The 21,133-nt window shown below is 50.6% G+C and overlaps 1 protein-coding gene across 1 annotated transcript; it reads right to left on the bottom strand.

Moving 5' to 3' along the window:
- Nucleotides 1-947: 947 nt before the first annotated feature.
- Nucleotides 948-19,838, bottom strand: Scara3 (scavenger receptor class A member 3). Its single transcript, XM_090353650.1, has 6 exons — nt 19,711-19,838; nt 16,090-16,188; nt 14,843-14,962; nt 11,987-12,085; nt 9,925-10,968; nt 948-1,645 (listed from the first exon to the last, which is right to left on the bottom strand). Exons 1-6 carry the CDS (start codon nt 19,718-19,720, stop codon nt 1,194-1,196), a joined length of 1,824 nt encoding a protein of 607 aa, XP_090209776.1. The 5' UTR covers nt 19,721-19,838; the 3' UTR covers nt 948-1,193.
- Between the last annotated feature and the right edge of the window lie 1,295 nt (nt 19,839-21,133).

Here is a 21,133-nt window from a genome sequence, read left to right as displayed (position 1 = left end):
GTCAACAAGGAAAGTGACATAAAGGCTTGGAGTGGGCAGAGGACAGGATTGTGAGACATGTGGAGAGATGACAGTGCTGGATGAGAATATCCTTCCAGCAGTAGCATGAGGACCCCTCTTTCCTGGGAGCTTCCCAGCATCCTTTCTGCCACTGGATGCTAGAAGTGGGTGCAGACTGTGAGGTGATGTCAGGGGAGCCTCCTGTACACATCTGGATTCTTCACACACCCCATCCACCTTGCTGGACTCTGGACATCCTGGGTTGCAGTGGGGACAAGGTCAGCTATGGACAGGACATCTGGGTACAGGAGGGGAGAGTCATCTGCTATCATCTGATGTCCTCTTTTAGCCAGGTCCTCCCCGGCCACGGCAGAGGAGCGCCACCAGACACAGGGCACATCTGCTTCAGAGGAGTACAGCCCAGTTCGGCAGAGAAAGTCTTCATCCCCGCCAAATCCTCCTGCCTCCACATCTGCAGCCGTCCTAGATGCTAGGTGACCCATGTGTAGAATGTTCTACACCTTTAGAATCCACTCATGCAGATGGAACTCCTGCCTGATGCCTTCCCAGCTGCTTCTGAGATGCAAGATAGGCAAAGACTTTTTGGACATACGGGGAAAAAAAATCCGGTGGGCTTCTCAGGGGTGCTGTGCGCAGGGGTGAGAATGCCCTCGGTGGGGCGGGGGCAGCTCTCTGAGAACGCGGCGCCCATGGCTTGCTGGTGCCACACTCATCCTGTCCCTAGAGTGTGAACTAATGCCTTGCAAAGGTTTCTCTAGATCTTTTCAAAGGGGGTGTCCCGGGAAACGTTCGGCCAGCATGAGTGTATGTTATCAGGAAGACGGAGCTGGGCTAGCGTTCCGACGGCAGTCCCAGGCTTTCTTCCTGGGTGACCACCTCCCCAGGAGGCTCAGTCACAGCGAGGGGGTACGCTGCCCCTCCCTGCCCAGTCAGCCACCCTGGCCAGCGGGACAACTGTTCGACTGTGAACGTGTGTGTGCCTATGAGTGTGCATGTACACACGTGTGTGCATGCACACATGAGGGGAGGCTGCTCTCCTGTGGTACAGTCACTACTGAGGATCCAGAGCTGCAGGTCGGCCCTGCATCTCAGTGTCTGAGGAAGGCAAGGCTCCGAGCTGCTCTGAGCCCCCAGCTCCCTCCTGCGTGGCAGTGTCTGGCCTGGGCCCCTCCTCAGTAGGGGCTCTGGCTGCCTGGTGGGCCCGGGGGTCCAGGCAGGCCAGGAGGTCCTTGAATGCCTGGTTCACCCTTCAGTCCCATGGCCCCGCGCTGACCTGGAGACCCTGTTTTCCCTGCAATCCCTGGTTTTCCCTGAGGTCCCAAGGGCCCTGGGGAGCCCGGGGGCCCCTCTGGCCCTGGAGGCCCCACATCACCTTTGGGGCCTGGCTGTCCTCTCGGTCCTCCAAGGCCAAAGCTACCCTTGGCACCTTTGATGCCTGGAAAGCCTCGTGGGCCAACTGGTCCCCTTTCCCCCACAGGTCCAGGCTCCCCAGTCTGCCCTTGGGGACCCTGAGGTCCTGGGGGGCCTAAGTTGCCAGGGTCTCCTTTTGGTCCTCGGCTGCCAAGGGGCCCTTTTACCCCCATATCTCCTTTGAGTCCTCTTGGTCCTGGAGGGCCAGGAGCACCTAAGATGGAGAGAAGAGACACAGGTCATGCAAGGTTTCACAAAGACAGTAGGTACAGAGACGCCTGGGCACCAGGCAGAAGGCCGGCCCAGGCCTACCACTCCTGGCTGCCAGGCTGGTTGCTTAGTCATCGAAGTGAGAGTGAGAAGGGTGGGTTCTGTGCAGTTGCATGCATCTGGGTCCTGCGCCAGATTTGATGCCCCCCAGCTCCTGTTGTTCTGACTTCTAGGCCATCCCCCGGTAGGAAGTTGGGCAGCACTGCTGTTTCTCCCATTCTGGAGGTGGTCTGGCCTTCTCCATCTCCTCCAGGGTTGTCACTGTGCTTGCCCCCGCCATATCCCTGTGACTCTGAGGCATGTGGTGCAGTCAGAGGATGTGGAAGAGAAAGCCAAGCAAGTGAGTCAGCAGCAGGCACTCCCACAGTGTGAGTCACACCCAGAGAAAGGGAGATTACTCCAGGAAGCCCACCCTGACCACTTAAGCCTCTTCTCTGAGCTCTCGAGGCTACTTTCTTCTGAGTGTTTCCGTGGAAAAATGGAGAAATCACAGTGCAGTGGAAGCCACACGAGGTGCCTGTCTTCTGGTCCTGGTGGCTTTGGTCAAGGAGGGGTGGGAGGAGGTATGTCAGGAGACAAGAGCTCTCGGGATTGCACAGAGCTCCTTATCTTGGCTGAGGTGACCTTCTGGTCCCCTGTCCCCAGCTGTTCCCTCCGTCTCCTTCTCGGACTGCTTCCATGTGGAACAGACAGTGAATACCTTCATCTCCATGACCTCACTTGGAAGCTAGAGTCTGACAGCCTCAGCAGAGCTGATGAAACCCTTCTAGCATTTCCCTGCCACTCCCTGCCATGCTATGTGGCCCAGGGAGGTTCATGTGTGCCAGCCGGGAGGCTGAATTCTAGTCTGCAGATTGGCTGTGGGTGGGGACAACGGAGGCATCTCCAGGAAGCCAGGAGGCAGGGCCTGCCCCCCCCCCCCCGTCCCCAGCGAGCCCCTCCTGGCACAGCAGCCACAACACACAGGCTGGTGACCATACGCAGACAGCCTCCCCCAGCCTGGCAGGCGTTGCTGGGAGCTGGCAAAGCCACATCTGTCCTCCTTCTCACTCCATTCCTGGCACCTGGGTCAGCTGAGAGTTGGAGATGCAGAGAGCCAGTTGGTGGAGGAAAGGCCCTTTGGGGCTATTTTGGGTGGGGGGGGACATCTTGGGCAGGTCCCTCCCCATTTCACAACTCAGTTCTAGAACTCGCTGTGGAGAGCTGCACTCAATACAGTTGAAAATACAACAGAGAGCCGCGCTGGGCAGTTCCCAAAGGCCTGTGCTGCTCGGTGCTCTGTACCTCATGTGCGCCCTTCTCCTCCTTGGCTGTCTGGGGACTTTGTCCCACCTCATCCTTGCTCCTTCTAGAAGCTTCTTTGGGTTCAACTCCTACCTGCCCTGGGAATAGGAGGGCCTATAGGTGGGGCCTGCCCCCGGCTCCCTGGTTCTTTCATGGTCTGCTCTTGGCCTCTGGGTGGAAGCAGCCACAGTCCCCATCTCCAGCCCATCTCATTGGCAAGGACACCCGCCCTGTCCCAGAGCCAGCAGGTGTCCCTTCACTCCCCCCACTGGCCCGGGGCTCGTTCCTTACGATGATGCCTTCTTTGCTGGACCACCTCTCTTGCTTGTCCTGGAGAAGAACAGCTGCTGCTAAGAGGGGTTTTGGGGGGTCATGCCAGCAGCCAGGAGGAAAGATGGAGACACAGGCCACTCTTGCCCTCCTCTCCTCCAGTCTCCCTCTGGCCTCTCCTCCCCGAGCAGGCAGGTCCAGGGCAGTGTCTCTCCCTGGATGGGAAGTACTGCATGTCCCTGTGTTCCTGGTGGTCACAGGATCCACTTCACTGCACGTGTGGGCAGGACCCTGAGGAGAAGGTGACCTCTCCCACCCATGGCAGCGAACACAGAGATGGCAAGTGGGAGACGGTGGAGCTGAAAGTGTCTCTCTCTCCTGGCATGCTTACAGGCCCTCCACGTGCCCATTCTGCAGACTGGCCTGCCTCGCTGCCTGTGTCTAGGCTGGTGAATGGAGCCCACACCATATCAGCAGTGCAGCCATCAGCCCCTGGCTTACCTTCTCCTATCTACTGCAGGGCAGGCAGAAAAGGGCCCCGAGAGCAGTGACTGTTCACCAGTAGTTGTCAACTGCATGCCTGCTGTGTCCTGGCACTGGATTGTTGTTCTTTTATTTTGGTGTTGATACTGGGGCTTAAACTCAGAGCCTGAGAGCTGCTGAGCTACTTTTGCTGATGACTTCTGTTCTACCACATGAACCACAGCTCTACTCCTGGCTTTGGTTTACTTTTTGTTTTTTTTGGGGGGGGGGTTGGTGGTTAATTGGAGATGAGTCTCATGGACTTTCTTACTTGGGCTAACTTTCAATCCTGATCCTCAGATCTCAGCCTCCTGAGTAGCTAGGATTATAGGTGTAAACCACTGGTGCTGTTGTTATAATAAGTCAGACCCACTGGTTGTTACTCTTCTGCCACAGTGCAGAAGGTGGAATCTTGTCCAAGACATCTCACTCACTGGAGGTGAAGTCAGGATTCTGCCTTGTCCAGAGGCTCTGAGAACATGGCGCCTCCATCTCTGATGCTGCCCTTGATACCCTGTGGCAGGGACTACTGGGCCTGCAGGGCCAAGACTACAGTGGTCTAGTGCTGCCTGGAAGAGGGAGGAACCCCAGGACGCTCTCCAAAGGTGCTGAGAGGTCCCTAAAGAGTGGGAGGGGCCGGATCTGATGGCACAGTGGGCAGAAAGATGGAAAGTTCCAAGCCATTCTGGTCTATATAGTACGACACTGTCTCAAAAAGAAAAACCAAACCAATCTGGGGTAATGCTTGCCTAGCATGTGCAAGGCCCCAGTAACCTCCCTGGTACTGCAAAAGACAGAAGAGAAAGTAGGAGCCTGGTCCTTCCCCAGGCAAGTCATGAGAACTGCCCGTAACCAGGACCAGAGCTGAGTGGGGACAAAGCTGACAACCTGCAGCCCACACAGGGGGAAAGGAAGGTGTTGACGCCACCTGTGCAGGCAGGGATGAAGAGTGAGGGAGGGGCGCTTGCCTCTGATCTGGGCCCCAGCGCACTGAGTCCTGGGACGCCATGGTTACTCAGGAAAGCACTGGCTATAATTAGCAACCACCCACCACTGACCCACCACTGGGCCCAACCACCGCTGACTACATGTCTGAGATAAGTGGGTGGTCAGCTCTGTGGTCTGTACTGGGGGTGGGACAGAGGAAGAACAGGGCGGCAGCACTGCCATTCATCAGCATGGTGGGCACAGGCAGGGGACCCCAGAGTGCCCCCAGGAAACTGCCGAGGACACAGGGAAGGGATGTGAAAGGGGTGTCTTGTAGGTGACCAAGCTAAGGAAAGCATCCTGCCTGGATGTGGGAGGGCGGAGCAGCAGTGGGGGTATCATTGGAGTGGGTGACTCCAGCTCCTCCTGTCCCATGAGACTGCTGGCCAGGCCCAGGGAGACTTAGTTCTGGCTGTGGTCACTTGAGGAGTACTGAAAAAGAAAATCCCCACTGAGAGCAACCAGAATGGTTAGGAAAATGCCGGGTCAGCTTTCTGGGAGCTGGGCAGAAAGCAAGGGCAAAAATCCCAGGAGAAGAAGCTCAACAGGAGCCAGCCTGACATTCTCGGCTGTTTGTCCTCTCTACCACGCCCTGCTCTGTCCCTTCTTAGTGCATCACCTCCTCATCGCTGGAGATGGAGGTGGGCCTGTGGAACAAGTTTTCAAGCTTGATCCTTCTCCCTCTTGCCCACCCTGGGCTCTTAGCTTTTGCTTGTACTTTGATTTATCCCCCCACTGAGCACATTTCCTCCGGAAATGTTGCCAGGAAAGGTTGCCAGGAGCCTGCTGGGGATTTGTGAGTAGGACAGGAGTCTGTGCCATCAGGCAATGTTGCTTCATGATAATCCCTTATGCTAAGATGCCCATCTATGGCTTATAAGAACTTGTTCACATCATTGCCACTCACAATGGCTCTGTGCACTACAGGTGAGGTAGGTGTCCATATTCCAGTGTGTGGATAAGGAGCTGGAGTTCAAAGTAGCCAAGTGCTCTGTTCTAAATCACTCAATTAATGAGTAGTGATGGCCCCTGTCTCTAATTTCCAAAGTATAGTTTTGGCATGACACTGCCTAGCACAGACACAGAAATTCTCCTACAGAGTCATAAGAGATAACTATGCTAGCAGAGGCACAGACCACCTGGAAGCACCACAGGATTTCTGTTGAGTAAGTAGAGGCTTTGAATGAGAGCTGGGAGGTCTCTGAGCCGGGCTGGTCCTACCCATTCATTTAAAGACGACAGAGTGGAGGTTAGAGAGACAGGTGATGCTGGCTAAAGCTCCAGAGCAAATTAGATGCCAGGCTCCTTTCCTTCCATCAGCCTGGGCACTTCTTCATAACCTGTGGCTACTGGCATCCTGTTCCTTTCGTCCAGCCAGGAACTCTGCTGGCTGAGTGTCAGAACATCCACATACATCGGGGCAAATCGTCCTTCACGTGTCTGCACTAGGACGGGATCTTTCAGAGACAGATTTCACACACAGTGACTTTGACAACCAGGAGAAATGATGGCCAAGAGACATCATTTCAAATTGCACCCAAAGGACCACACAGATACATATTTGGGTGACATCAGATAGGAGAGCTTCGGTTGCTATGGCTTTGTTGCAAAAAACAAAATCAAACAAGCAAACGATCTCTTCATACACCACCAGTTAAATTAAAAAATAGCCCTAGTACTAGTAGAAACATGGCTGAAACACGTTTGAACATGTAGTTGGTGCCCGCTCCCCCCACCTTACTCTTATGCTGTTCTACTCGGCTGAGCTGAGAATAGTAGCTAATGTAAAGCTTCAAGTCTGTGCTCCTGGCACATTTGCAGTGTCTCCCCTCCGTGACCTAGGCAGAAACATTCACGGGCTGGGATGCCCCCAACATTCCAGTGCAGCCCTCTTCTGTGCAAAAGGCATATGGATCCTGGAGAGAACACCTGGGTCCACGCGCCAAACCAACTATCGCTGTTGCTTAATTATTTGAATAAATTATGGAAATTGCTGGTTCCTGGTTGCCTTGGTGTCCACACCTGGTATGTAAGACTACCAGAAGCAATATGCTTCCAGCCAGGAAGCATATTGAATCTTCATCCTTCCTCAGGAGGACAGCGGTTCTCCAGCTTTGCACCATCAAGCCTGTCCGCTCTCTATTCCACAAGGGAACCACACTGGTTCATTATGTAGAGGACATGGTGCAGAATGGGCTTAGGGAATAAGGACTAGAAATGTCTCCAGATTTAATGGGTATATGCTGCTTGCCTATCAAAGGGTGAAAAGTCTGGTGGAAATGCAGGGGCCTTCCCCCCTCTGCCATTTATAGAGGTTCAGTGTATGGTTATACTAAAATTTCCCCTCTAGAGTAAATAAATAAGTTATTTCACCTGGCTATTCCTACAACTAAAAACAATAACAAAAAAAAGAGGCACACTGAAAAAAAAAAAAAGAGGCACACTGCCAGGTGAGCCTCCTTGGATTTTGTAGGCCATATGTTCATCCTCTGCTGGATGTGCTACTCTAGCTGACTGGCCATGGGACCTGAAAAGCTGCTATTTGGGGAGAGGTCAGAGCAGGAAAAGGCTTTGCAACAGGTCCAGTCTTCTGTGCAGGTGGTTCTGCTACTTGTGCCGTATCATGCAATGGTACTTGAGATACCAAGGGGGAAGCAGGTGGCAGGTGAGTTGTAGCACAGTCCCTTAGGATTTTGGAGCAATTCCCCTCTGTTCTCTGCAAGTAACTGTTCTCTGCAGATCATAGTTCTTGGTCTGCTCTTGGTCTCATAGGTTCATTTAGCCACAGGCCATCCCTTTACCACATGACCTGAGCTATCCACCATGAACTAGGGATAGTTGGCCTACCAGGTGGCGAGCCTGGTGTTACAGTGATGCTCCATCACCAAATAGAAGTGGTGTAGATATGATTAGACCCAAGTGGATCCTGGAGGCACAGTAAGTTGTGGGAAGAAGCGGCTCAAATGCTTAGATCCCCACTCTTGCTCTGCCCGACTGCCTATGATGGTTCCGTATACACCTGAGGTCTCGTAGAGGGCTTTCTGACTGAGAGAAGAAGAGAACACTTGAACTTGATTACAGATGGTTCCTAATGACCTGCAGGTGCCACCTGCCAACAACCCCTCTCCGGGACATCCATGAAGGACAGTGGGGAGGGGCAATCCCCCCAGGGAACCTATCTTTGGGCAATGCACCTGGTCGTTCCTTTTTGAGCAAAGTAGACGTAGCTGAATTTGTGATTATCCATTGATTTATGGCTGTGGCTGATGGTTAGGTTGGATGGTCAGGGACTTGGAAGGAACATGGTTAGATCACTGGTGACGAAGTCTGTGGAAGAGGTATGAACATAGGTATCTCTGAATAGGAAAAATTGTATTCCATATGAATGTCCAGCAAAGAGTGACCTCAGCAGAGGAAATCTCTGGTAATTCAGTGGACAGAGGAAATCAATCAAAATTACCATCCATATACACACACTATGCCTTGTCTATCAGTTCAGGCTCACGGAATTCACTGCCTGACTGGGTGGAATGCTGCAATGGTGGAATGGCCTTTAGGAGACTGTTAGAGCACTGGCAGATGAGGTCCTCTGCGGGTCTGGAGCTAAGTTCTCTAGGGGGCTGCACACACTCTGAACCAGCTCCTAGTATATGGCGATAAGCTTTCCTATAGCCAGGTTTTTTTGGGGGGGGTTCTGTTCTTGTTTGTTGCAAGAACAGAATTGAACAGGAGTTCTGTTCTCTAGAGAGAGGAAGGCTTCCAGGAGAAGATGGGACGGTGCTCCTTGAACAGGAAGTAGAGGCTGCCACTTGGCTACTTTGTGCTCCTTGTGACTCTGAGTCAACAGGAAAAGAAGGGAATTAATTACTGAGTTGGCTTGAGTGATTGATCCTAACTACCAAAGAGACATTGTACTGCTGTTTCCCAATAAAGGCCAGAAACTGTGCATGTGCCTGTGGTGAAGGAGATTGCTTAAGGGGCTTCTTAGAATTGCTGTTCCCCATTATTAAAGCCAATGGGAAAGAAAGGGCAACTCCATCCAGGCATGGATAATAACGGCCCAGAATCTTTAGAAATGACTATTTTTTTCAATCATCCTAAACAACTATAACACACTGAGATCAAAGGAGATAAGTATGAATGATTACTAGCTAGAGCCACTGGGCAAGGTCTGCGTTGGCTAGGGGCGTTTTTTCCTTACTTTTATGAATATAGCTGTGTGGGTATATACAACAAAAAGGCTTTGTTTTCTTCTCTCTCTTATTTCCTTATCATGAAAACATGAGATTTATTGACTTGGCAAACTGCTTCAGGGCTGGAAGGGGATGAGTGAAAAATCACTTAAGGTCATTCACTCTTTGTGGGTTTTATACACGGGATCGTCCTGTCGTGTTAGGCGGAAATATGATCTTGTTGTTTATTGTTATTTAGAGATGGAGTATGATAATCAAAGGAGCTGTGTACGGGTGCCAGGTTGAGAAGAGGTGGACTTATGACGGTTAATTTTATGTGTGGATTTTATTGGTCCAGGGGATGATACCTGACCAGTTACTTGGTCAAATAGTCTGGCTGTTTCTGTGCAAGTAATTTTTTTAATGAGTGTGATATTTAAACTGATAGCCTGAATAAAGCAGACCACATTTCCTAATAAGAGTGTACCTCATCAAAGCATTTAAAGGCTTGAATAAAAAAACAACAGCAACTCTTTCTTCCTACTTGATATCCTTCCAACTGAGATATCAGCTCTTCAGCTAATGAATTTGCTATTTTTTTATGATCACACGAGTCATTTCCATTCTCTATAATATCTATCTATCTATCTATCTATCTACCCACCCACTATTGGTTTTGAACTCTGAAAGATGCCAGATCACAGAGACGTTAGAAGACAGCGCATCCCAGAGGGACAGATAAGGTTGGATGAGCAGATGAGAGCACTAATAAGGGGTGGAAAGGGAGAAACTGTTTCTCTGTGGGGACCCAGTTAAACTAACCCTCGCTTCCAAGTCCACATAGGGAGGACAGGCACAGTTAGAAGCCATAACACCTTGCAAGGATATTTCTTAAGGGTGTCTGTGGTCCTGTTAGACCAAGTGCTGTCTGATAAGATTCTACAGGCCCCGGGGGCTTGGTGGCAATCCTGCTAGCTCCACCCCTTACCTCGAAGGATGGTGACATTGCGGAGAATTTCTCCATGCTGCGTGTCCACAGCCTTCATCTCCTCCACAATCATGGAGAGGTTGCGGACGTTGAAGTCCAGCCGGGCACTGAGCAGGCCGAAGCGCTCTCGGAGCAGGTCCGTGGCGCCCAGCATGAGGGAGACGGACTTGTTCAGGTGGTAGAGCTCCTCTGCGTGGCTGTGGAAGCCCAGCGTGCAGGACAGCCGCACATCATCCAGGTACTTCAGCATGCTGTGCACGTGGTTGTCTGTGGCATTGATGTTGGTGAAGATGGTGCCAATCTCGATCTCATGAGAAGCCATGCGTCCTTCTAGGGACTCGAACCTCTCCACAGTACGGTTCTGGGCATAGCGGGTGTGGTACTGGAGGTCATGCATGTTCTCCTCGTGGTCGTCCAGGGAGGATGAGACGTTGTCCAGTTGCAGCTGCAAGCCCATGACCTGCAGCACCAGGTCGTGCATGCTCTCGGAGTTCTGGCTGATGCGCTGAGAGGCGGCCCCCAGCGTGGCCTGGATGCTCCTGACCGCTTCTCCAGTCTTGGTGGAGGTAGCTCGCAGGCTGCCAAAGAGCCGAGTATAGTTCTGCCAGTCCGTGACCATCTTCTGGAGGGTGAGCGTCTCCTCGTCCGTCTTCCGCTGGATCCCGTGGATCCACTCTGCTGTCTGGCCCACTGTGTAGTTGATCTGGTGGACGGCAGCTTTGGCATCGTAGCACTCCTGAGTGAGGGCCTTCAGAGAGAGATCTAGGCCAGAGGTGGTGGCCTGCCAGCCCCTCACCTGTGCCAGGAAGAGCCCCAGAGACTGATTGACTTGGTGGATGGAGAAGGAACAACCACCCATCTCTTGGGAGATTTCAGTACTGGAGGTGGAGAGCAGTTCCTGGGCCCGGGAGGCCTGGTCCAGCTGCACCTCCTGGGCCAGCAGTAGTTTCTGAAGCCCCTCCAGCTCTTCCTGTAGCTTCTTAATCTCTTGCCCCAGCTGCCCCGCCTCGTGGCAGACAGAGCAGTTGTTCAGGACTTTGGGGTCTTCAGGAAAAAGGGACAACATGTTGAGTTGCTGAATGAAGAATCGTGGGATAACGGTGCTTGTTTAAATTAAACATTTCAGGGCAGGCCTCCTTGCCCTGATTCACTTCCTAAGTCCTACTATGAAATCCTTGGAAAAGCCCTGCCACCTTTATGCATTTTATTTTAGTTTTACTAATCCTCTTTGTGATCTGACACACAGTAGCATTGTCTCCACCCCACCCTACCCCCTCGCCTTCCCAAGGGCAGCGCTGAGAAATGAGTCACAGAGTAACAGCTCTCACTCAGCAAGCTAAGTGGTGGACAGGGCAGGTCACTTGAAAACCCAGTGTCATGGCTCCTTTCATTTTATTCTCTCTTAGAATGTTCCTGAATGGGGCAGGGGTGCAGTACATCATGGCTTGCACCACCGCGGGGGTAGGGAGCATCTCGTGGCCCCGGAGGGCAGACCCAACTATACCTCGGTGTCTGGGACTGATGAATGTCCTAAAAATCACCCGAATTGGGCAGTGATGCCTCATGCTCATCATCCTAGCTATTCAGGAGGCTGAGATGTGACTGCAGGTCAAAGCCAGCTCAGGCACAAAAGTGAGGGAGACTCTAATTTCCCAGTAATCATCCATCACAAAGCCAAAAGTGGAGCCATAGCTCAAGAACCACCAGTCCAGAGTAAAAAAAAAAAAAATTAAAGGAGAGCATGAGGCCCTGAGTTCAAGTCCCAGTACCAACACACACAAAAAACAATCACTTGAAATACATGAGGATATTTGGAGATGCACTGCACATGGCTTCCTACTCTGTGGACTGTGGCTGGGTTTTTGTCTGGCTCAGGATCCTCTGCCCTAGTCCTAGGACATTAGTTCTTTTTGGAAGAATGATGCCTGTCCAGACAGGGGAGGGAGCAGAGTGGGGATCATCCAGTCCTGTGCCTACAGAGTGAGGAACACACGCCCTGCTCAGGGCACCACCGCCAGCCCTTCATCCGAGACACTGGGGCCTCGGCACAGTGCACGCTTACCCAGTTCTTGAAGACTTTCTTGCATCGATGTCAGCTTCTTGTCGTAAATGGACCGGGCCAAGGAGATGTCATCTGAGAGAGAGTCCACTTTCCTAAAAACTGGAGGGAAACAGAAGAATCTAGGGCATGGTCTTGGTCAGAAGCAGCGGTCATTTGTTTAGAAGTCATTTTCTTTTTATCAGTCCACATGCAAAACCCAAACCACTCGTCCGCTCTTAAGAGGAGGCCACTCCCCACTGGTTCTAAATGCAGATGCTCCCACAGCTGGTCTAACATGTCACGCCTGATGATGAGACCAAAAAGGGAAAATTCACAAAGCAGCTTTTTGTTTTGTTTTGTTTTTGGTGCATCATGGGGCTTGAACTCTGCCTGGGCGCTGTCCCTGAGCTCTTCAGCTCAAGGCTACTGCCCTACCTTTGAGCCAAGTCCCACTTTGCATTTTCTAGAGGTTAATTGGACATAAGAGTCTCAGGTCCTTTTGTGCCTGGGCTGGCTTTGAACCTTGATCCTCAGATCTCAGCCTCCTGAGTAGCTAGGGTTACGGGTGTGAATCACTGCACCTGGCTCACAAAGCAGATTTTAAAAAGGAAGGTATCCTTAAATCATCCAGAGATTGGGCTCCTTACATCTTCCAGTCATGTTAACATAGAAAACTGTTCTATGTCTACATGGGCATATACTTTTGCAGAAAAGATATACTTTTGTAGAAAATGAAAGCAAAATTGGGATGTTCTGGCTTTCTTCCATTTCACTTTATTTTTATTTTATTTTTTGTATTGTGTCATGAAGCCTGTGTCAAGGCTTCAGTCTCTTTTAAAACTATCACTATCAGTGTCTTCATCCCAATATAATAATACACTGATGACATACAAGTCTTTTATTTGGAAGAACACTTAGGTACCGCCTCTTCTGAGCTCATAGACAAAAATCTGTCATGTAAATGCAGATAATACTTAATCAGAGAAATAAACCTTTGTACAGGATGCTTGTATGTATGATTTTTCTCTTAGGATAAGCTGATAGAAATAGTTCTATGATCATCAATAGTTTTGAAGTACTGGGTTGAAAGTATGCTTCCACAAAGCTTATGCCACTTTGTACCTCTTGGCAGCTTGACAGCCCCTGTGGCCAAGAGGTAGAGTATATTTCAGCAGCAGGTGCCTGGGCCTGGCTGAGACAGAATGGGGTAGTTGAACCAACAGTGTGTAGGCTGTTTTTCTAATGAGTCTCAACATTAGGGGACAGATTTAGCACTGCTTCCGGAGCCAACACTAGTGTAAGGCTGGAATAAGGTGGTTGGGTGACTCTGTTAGCTAACCCTTCCGCGTAGCTCAATTTGTTACTCTAGCAATCATTTATCAACTGAAAATGTGAATCTAAGGTTCTTATCAGCCCCCTACTTCTGTTCCTATCCATTAGTTAGGATCTCTGGACTCCAGCCAACATTGTGTCTGAGGGATGTATGTGATTCATAACAGCAATGTCTTGGGAGCACATGGGAATAACCAGTCCTGTGCTGTTATAAGGCTCTGCCTCTTTCCGGTTTACAATAGTAATTATTTTGCTGGAGCCTCCTTTTAGGCAAGAATCCACATATTCAGACGGAGGACTGGAGGTAGAGAGAGACAAAAGACGTCCATTTTTATGCTAATGTTTCATAAAGTCTACTTTCCAGGCGGCATTCCATGTGATTCGCTGCACTCAGCGTGCATGCCAAAGCGCATAGTGTCTGGTCGGCGGTATCCCTTGTGTTTCAGATCTGTTTTCAAGCCAAGTATATTGGTTTACTGACTATCCTCAATGAAGGACACAGCCGGGCCCCCCTCCTGGGTGCTCACTCTCAGGGCTGCCCTCCAGGGTTAGGGGTCCCCTGGGGCTCTGCACTGGCTCTGCCTACTCCAGGCCAACTCTATGGTATCTGGTAGGTTGGAGCAAGCAAAACTACAGGATCCTGGACTTTCCAAGTGAGGCAAAGAGCAGAATGAGAGGACAATGACACATCTCACAATTTCAAATGCAATTATTTTCATTAGTCCGCCTTCTATGAGCATCCCGAGGAGAACTTGCCTGACCTGGCTACATGCCATCGCCTGGGTCATCTACCATAGTCACAGAAACCATACCATGTATGAAAGGCACCAAACTTCAGATGCCCGTGGTTCACGTGTATGTGGCCCTGGAGTTTGCAAATTTGAATGAATACTGGGGAGGGTCTTGGTGCAGGTGGGCTTTCAGCCTCATTTTGAGAAACACTCACATTGGCTTTGGAAGGGGCTTAGCATCACCTAATCCAGTGACTCAACTCTGCACACCCAAGGAATCACTTGGACCACTGAAAGATACGGATTTGTTTCCTACCCAGGGCGGGGTTCAGGCATCTGCAATTTTGTATGTGTGTGTTGGGGAGTCTTGGGGCTTGAACTTGGACAGCCTGTCTCTAAGCTCTTCAGTTCAAGGCTACCTCCCTATCCTTGAGCTAAGTCCCACTTTCTGTTTTCTGGAGGTTAACTGGAGATAAGAGTCTTAGGTCCTTTAGTGCCTGGGCTGGCTTTGAACCTTGATCCTCAGATCTCAGCCTCCTGAGTAGCTAGGATTACAGGCATGAGCCTCCTCGCCCAGCACATTTGCAGTTTTTGCCTGATGTGGCTAACACAGACATCCAGAAATCTCAGAAACCTGTCCTCAGAAGGACAGAGCTTTGCTCAAGCTAATTCTTGACTAGGGATTAAAACTCAGTCTCCACAGTAAGTTTTAATCATCTAGATGTCGTAGTCAGAAAGATGCTGGCTCTGCAATGTGGGCTTGCCTTTGCAGGAGAATCACAACCAGACCAGAGCAGTGGAGCCCTGAACTCACCTAGAGAAGCAAGCACAGCCACAGCCACCAGGAGCAGAGCCAGGAAGAGATACAGAATCCGGACTGAAGTATGCAAAGACAGGTTCTTTTGGCAGCGGCTGCAGTAGGGTCCTGGCCGGCCTGTGGGGGGGGGGGCAGAGGAGGGCAGAGGCTTAGATTAGTAGCTGATGCCAGCACAGAAAGGTTGATTTCATTCTTCTTTGACCTGCCTCATCACATTTCAAATCAGACTCATATGTAAGGAAGTTCTCTATCCTCATTCTCTACTCATATACATAAAACTGTTGATACTCTAACAGAGCAGCCCAAAGCAAGGTTTTGAAGAGATACCTCCATGATGGTTATATCGTAAACAGACACATCTGTCCTTTGCACTGTGCATTGATGATACACAGCATGGATAATATTGTTTCCCCCCTGACTGACCAACTTATCCTAGTTTGTCCCAAGCCTCCTAAGTTTTAGGACTGAGGCTCCCCTGCCAAAGAGATTCCTTAGCAAGGGCTGTCTAGGTTGTCTCAGTTTTGAAATTAAAACTTCTCCAACACAGGGAACTCCTGAATCCCAGGTAACCAGAAGGTTGGTCACCAGTCTCCAAATCGGGCAAATATCCAGCAGGTCTTCTGGAAACCAAACAAAATGCTTGCAGCCTGTCAGTCAGGTCGCTGATATGGAGGAGGGGGGAGGGGGAGCGCCTGGAAACTCGGGTAGGTGGCTAATGCCCAACAGAAATGTGATGTGACCTTGAGTGCGAAATTCCTGAGGTGAACTCCACTTCAGTTGTACATGGTGAACAACTGGAAGTGGTTAAAAATCCTGGGGCGCAGCTTATACTCCAGACAAAAAGGAATTCACATTTCTCAGGGACCACTGGGTGATTTCAGCAGACAGCAAAAGCCACTGGTCCAAATGCAGTGCAGGTGGCTTGGAAGACAATGAAGAGCACAAATCAGGAACCAGTTAGAACACAGGCCCTGTGCAGAGGCCGTCTGCCAGGGGAGAGGACAGAGATCCTTGGTGTGGTGGCAGAGAAGCCCTAAAGACAAACAGCACGCCTGTCAAATGCTGACTTCCTCCACACCATACAGCCCAGCGCGGCACAGCTCTTCCCTTCACTCACCAGGAAGCGTAAAGAAAGGAGAGTTAGGGTTCTGAAGCCATAGAACCATCAGTGGCTTATCAGCCTGGAGGGGAGCCCAGGGAGCTTTCAGCCCAGAGAGGAGAGGGGGCAGCCCTGGAGCCCTTACCCTCCTGGGTCCAGGGGAAGGATGACATATCTTCATCTTCACCTGCTGGTTCTTCTTCCGTAATGCACAGTGTATCCCCGTCACTGCCTGCAGACCTCACTGTGGAAGAACCAGGGCCATCAGACCTGGGGGCTGGATAGACCCAAGCAAACACACCCTCCCCCAGCTGCCCATTCAGTACCAATCCCCCGTGTCCCTGGCTGCCCATCGGGTCTAATCCAGCACACAGGAGCGCCTGGTGACCCGAGGTGAGTCAAGGAAAGGACAACGGTAAGATGAGAAGGCCTCAGGCCTCTGGTAAAATCTTCCCACGCCTGCTGAGTGAAGAAGACACAGAGCCAGCACTACCAGCTCTCCTACCTGCATCTTGCTCAGATCCTTGAGTACCATCTATAAAAGCTGGTTGATCTGACTCAGTGTCCTTGTCCCCTGGCTCATGGTAATGGACGTGGGGTGCCTTCACTTCAGGGACGAGGTTGACTGTTGCTTAGTGGAGGGTTTGGAGAGGATGTGGGAGATCAGAGGACACTGGAGGGAGACGGATCTTAGCTTCACAGGCCTCCCCCAGGACCCACCAGCATGTCAATGGGAACCTGAGATGAGAAGGGCTCTTGGCAGAAAGCCATGGTAGTGCCTTGTCCCTAGGATTTTGTGGTCCCTAAAGTAGCCCTAAGTGATGTGTTCTGACATTAGGAGATTGTTCTCCTTCCCCTCACCCTCATCTCCTCCCCTCAGTAGGAGTTGGTCTTTTATGAAGAACAGGTAGAAGAGGCCTAAAGTAGGTAGAATAAATGGAACCTCCAAAGAGATGTCTGCAAAATGACAGATGGTCTTCAATGAGCCAATAGGGCTTTTGTTCTAGGAATGGAGATGAAAGCGGATGGTGAATTCTAAATTGTTGAGGAGATATCTACAGAAGACAGATTTAAAGTAGGCATCCAAAGCAAAGGCAATAGAAATCTATATATTATAAAGGCCAACCTGAGCAATGTTAAAAGTCAAAAGACAAATTCAAGTGTGTTGGTACATTGTGCGTGAACACACACGTGTAAGTATGCAAGTAAACACTCATCAGAGGGCTGGTAGAGTGGGAGAAGGAAGGAGGGATAAGAAGACTCGTGAATACAATGAACTCATCTCTTAACATAAATACTATGAAATCACCCGATGCAGTTTTACGCTGTGACTTGGGCTGTGGTCCCACGAGGCATTTGCCCATCATTTACAAGAGCAGCTTTGCTATAGTGGTTATGGGAGGAGAATTTCTTTCCTGAGAGCTGGAATTCCTGACTTCCTGTGCTTGTCTGACCCACACTCACCACCCAACCAGGGCCTCTGACTAGTCCCCCCCCAAGCTGGGCTGGAAGAGGCTGAGCCGTGGACTGTCAGATTTTCCCCATAAGGGGCCCCCTGGGAGAGGGACTCTTCCACCCTTCCCTGCCCTGGCTCCATTTCTCCACACCCCTTGGTGGTGCTCCCCTGTAGTGGGGGACTCCTCCCTGCTCTGGCGCCAGCTCAATTTCATCACTTCATTGTTTACAGGCTTTGAGGGAATCTGAGATGATTTAAATCAAGCAAGGCTGAGAGCCGGCCTTCGGCGGACACCTCTCCCAGCGCTCTGTCATAATCTTGCTCCCCCAGCGAGAGGCCCTTAAATTGGCTGTCCTGAGCAAGCTGGAATAAATAATGACAGCTTTCCCGTACTGCAAGGCGCGGCCCTGGGGAAGGAAGTGACAGCTGCCAGCATGGCTCCGCACTCTCCACTGGGGATGGGGAGGGAAGGGCTGTCAGCGCTGGGCCATCTTCCCATCAGGCTCTTCCAGCTCTGTGACTCCTGACCTCCTGATCCCTAAAGGGGGCTTCTCCCATTGCTAATCCTGAATTTCCTGTTCTCCGGTCTCAGCCCACACCGCGGAGACTCTTGATTCACCTACATCTGGAATGCACTGAAATCCACTGCATTAGCCTTGTTCATTTTAATGAGAACAGAACCCAAAGCATTGGTGACGCTCTCACTTGCCAAGCCCTTTGCAAGCGCAACTCAGTGTGTGCACACGGCATCAGGTCTGCTCCACTCGGAGAACGGATGGACACAAAGGCATAAAGAAGGAGAAAAGCTGTGCTGACAGATGAGAGCAATGCCTGGGAATGAACCTGGATTCCCCCGCCTTGTCAGGGCCAGGCAAGTTCAGTGATGCTGGTAAAGACTTTTCTCCCATCTCTCCATCGCCTACTCCTCATCTTCCCCCTTCTGGGCCATGGAACTTAGCGTTGGATGCACCAGCTTTCTGCTGTGTTTTTGCACAACCACAGGCCAAGGACTCCGAGCCTGTTGTGTTACAGAGACTAGGGGGTGAAGAAAGCCCACACTGGACGTCCACAGCAAGACCCAAACGTGCACACACAGTCTCTGGAGTTGCAGATCCGTCGCTCAAGAAGGCCCCAGGCTTGGGACAGAACATCTCTATGGAAGCCTGATACCTGTTATTTGTGCTATTGTTTTATTTTACTTTTAATGTAGCAAAGCTGGAAGTTTGGTAAGAGAACTAGAGAGGCGGCACCTTAAGGAACATAGTGGGTGATATCTATTTATCTGTCATACTTTCCAACAACCTGCCTGAGCCCCGCAGCTCCAGATCCTGTGAACAACGGTGTTCACTAAAGGTGGCTTGCAGACCCTCTGGGCCTACGTCCTTAACTGGCAGTCTCTGCTGAATTCATTATGAGCTCACTTTTAATTTAAAAAAATGGCAGATGACTTACATATGGCTTATATCTGGCATCTTCTTAGAGTTTTCTATGGCTGAGGCCCGTTGATGCCCCGAGTTTGCAAAAGTTTAAAGCAGCAGAGCCCAAATCAGCACACAGAGGAGTCAAGAACAAACGGAAGAGGTCTCTGCTGGCCTCCCGGCTGTCTCCTATCCCTGTATGGGGATGTGGTATTCTTTGCATACAGCTAAGAGGAGGAGGAGGAGGAGGAGGAGGAGGAGGAGGAGGAGGAGGAGGAGGAGGAAGAGGAGATTTTAATTTTTTTGTGCAATTGCTCCTTAGTATCTGACCTCTGTTTGCCTGGACCTCTGAGATAAGGCTCTGATTCTTGTCTGGGTCTTACACAAACATCCACACAATTTAGGGCTTTTGTTATGGTGAAAGTTATGTAAAGCTGGGTGGCTGGAATCCTGGCTGGAGGAAGGGTTGTGTTAAGTAGGCTGCAGGAGTCTAGACAGAGAGCTCACTTCCCTTCCCTTCTTCCCTCCCCTCCCCCCTTTTCTCTCTCTGTTCTTCCGTTATTTTACTAGGGAGGCTGGGGTCAGGGCAGGAGAAGACATGGCGACTCAACACCTTTCTAACACCCTTCTGTGTGGGTCCCGCCAGGGGCAGCCCGCTGCTCTGGAAATCAAAGCAGCAAAGGCATCTAGGGCTCTAAGAGGCAGCTGTTTGCGTCCTCTGACTGGAGGTCCCAACGTGTCAGTCAGGGGAGGAAGGATCCTGGCCCTTGTGATAAAGAAGCCAGCTCTGTGGGGCATTAGCCAGGGCCCAGCGAGGTTCCCATCCCACAGGCAGTGTGCCTGAGTGGGGCCCAAGTCAGACTGGAGACTGGACAGGGCCTGTTCTTGTTACCTTGGGTCATAATCTTCTCCTTGATCACCGGAAGGACAACCACAGAGGAGAAACGCCTTTGCTTCCTCAGCCAGGTGGACAGTAGACTGGAGGTGCGTCTTGGCTCTGGTGGTTGCTGACTCCTGGGGTGTTTGATCTTCGTTCACTTCTTCCTCTGGGAATAGAAAGAGCCAGGACCTGCTAACCAACCACTGACTCCATGGTGGTTGCTGATGCTGGCTTTCTTTTGGCTAACCAAAAAAATGTGCAGTTGATTCAGCCTCTGCCTTTCTGAAACTTCATTCTTCCATCCCAGCCAGCCGGGGGGAGAGATTTGAGGAATGGAATAGGAAGTCCTTCTTTGGGCTCTTCAAGGAACACATTTCAATGAGAATCTTCAGCCCAGTTCACAGAGTGGGTTTTCCAAACAGCCAATTGGGCAGGGAAAAATAAAGGTCTTGAAGTCTTCCCAGGAGCGAATGCTATATTTAAATTCGCTGCAGAGCTATAGTTTAAGGTTGGAGAATGCTATAATTAAGGTTGCAGAGGGGGCTTCTGCCCCGCCCCCTCTGTGGGTTCATCTCTGTCCTGGTGGGAATCTACTGCCCCTCTCAGTCACAAAGAAGTTCAGCCTTTCCACCCAAATCTTCCTGCTCAGCCAGTTATCGTCAGCTCTGTGTTCCGTCCATGTCTTCCTCTCATGCCTGTCTTCTTCCTCACCTTTCATTTCATTTCTCCACATATTCTGCTTTGGAGACAGACAACGCCATTCCTCTCCTGGTCCCTCTACCTCCCTTCCTGACTCTCTTATGCTATGTTCCCCATGACCAGAGTGGGGGCGGGGAGAGTATAGTCTCCATTCTTCCTTAATCCTCATCCCCAAATCAGTTATTCTTCCATCATTGGCCTTTCGAGTTGCAGTTTTTCATGAGGTGGGATTTCCTTACTGGGCACAGAAATGTCACTTCTACCCTCGCCCTAAATGCCAAGAGCAACCCCCGGTCTCTGGGACAACCCCAGTGCTCACCTTAAAGGGTAAAGTTCCGACTTGAGACTAGAACTTAATTTTTCATTCACTATAGATGCCCGTGTCATACACATTCCTGGAAGGAAAATCACCCACATTTTATCATTTATTATTTCTGAGGAATAAGAGTTCCCTTTTCTGACACTTTGGGGCTTTGGAAATAATGAGCATGTGTCAGAAAAAGATTAATCCCAGCTAGGAAAGCAAATGCCTAAGTCTGTAGCCCATTGTTTTTCCATTGGTTTCCCAATTGTCCTTTTTCCTCCCAACACAAACTTCCCCTCTCACCCCTCTACTCTCAAGTCAGTGCAGTCTGTCATCACCTTGAAAATCCCTTTGTGCATAACCCACTTCTCACTTCAACTTTCTCTTATTGTTGTTGTTGGCTGTTTTTTTTTTTAATATTTTTTATTGTAA

Source organism: Megascapheus bottae, chromosome 20 (assembly GCF_031878675.1).
Source record: "Megascapheus bottae isolate mThoBot1 chromosome 20, mThoBot2.hap1, whole genome shotgun sequence".
NCBI lineage: Eukaryota > Metazoa > Chordata > Mammalia > Rodentia > Geomyidae > Megascapheus > Megascapheus bottae.
Note: the sequence above shows the minus strand (reverse complement) of the source record. Positions and strands in the feature narration are given on the sequence as shown.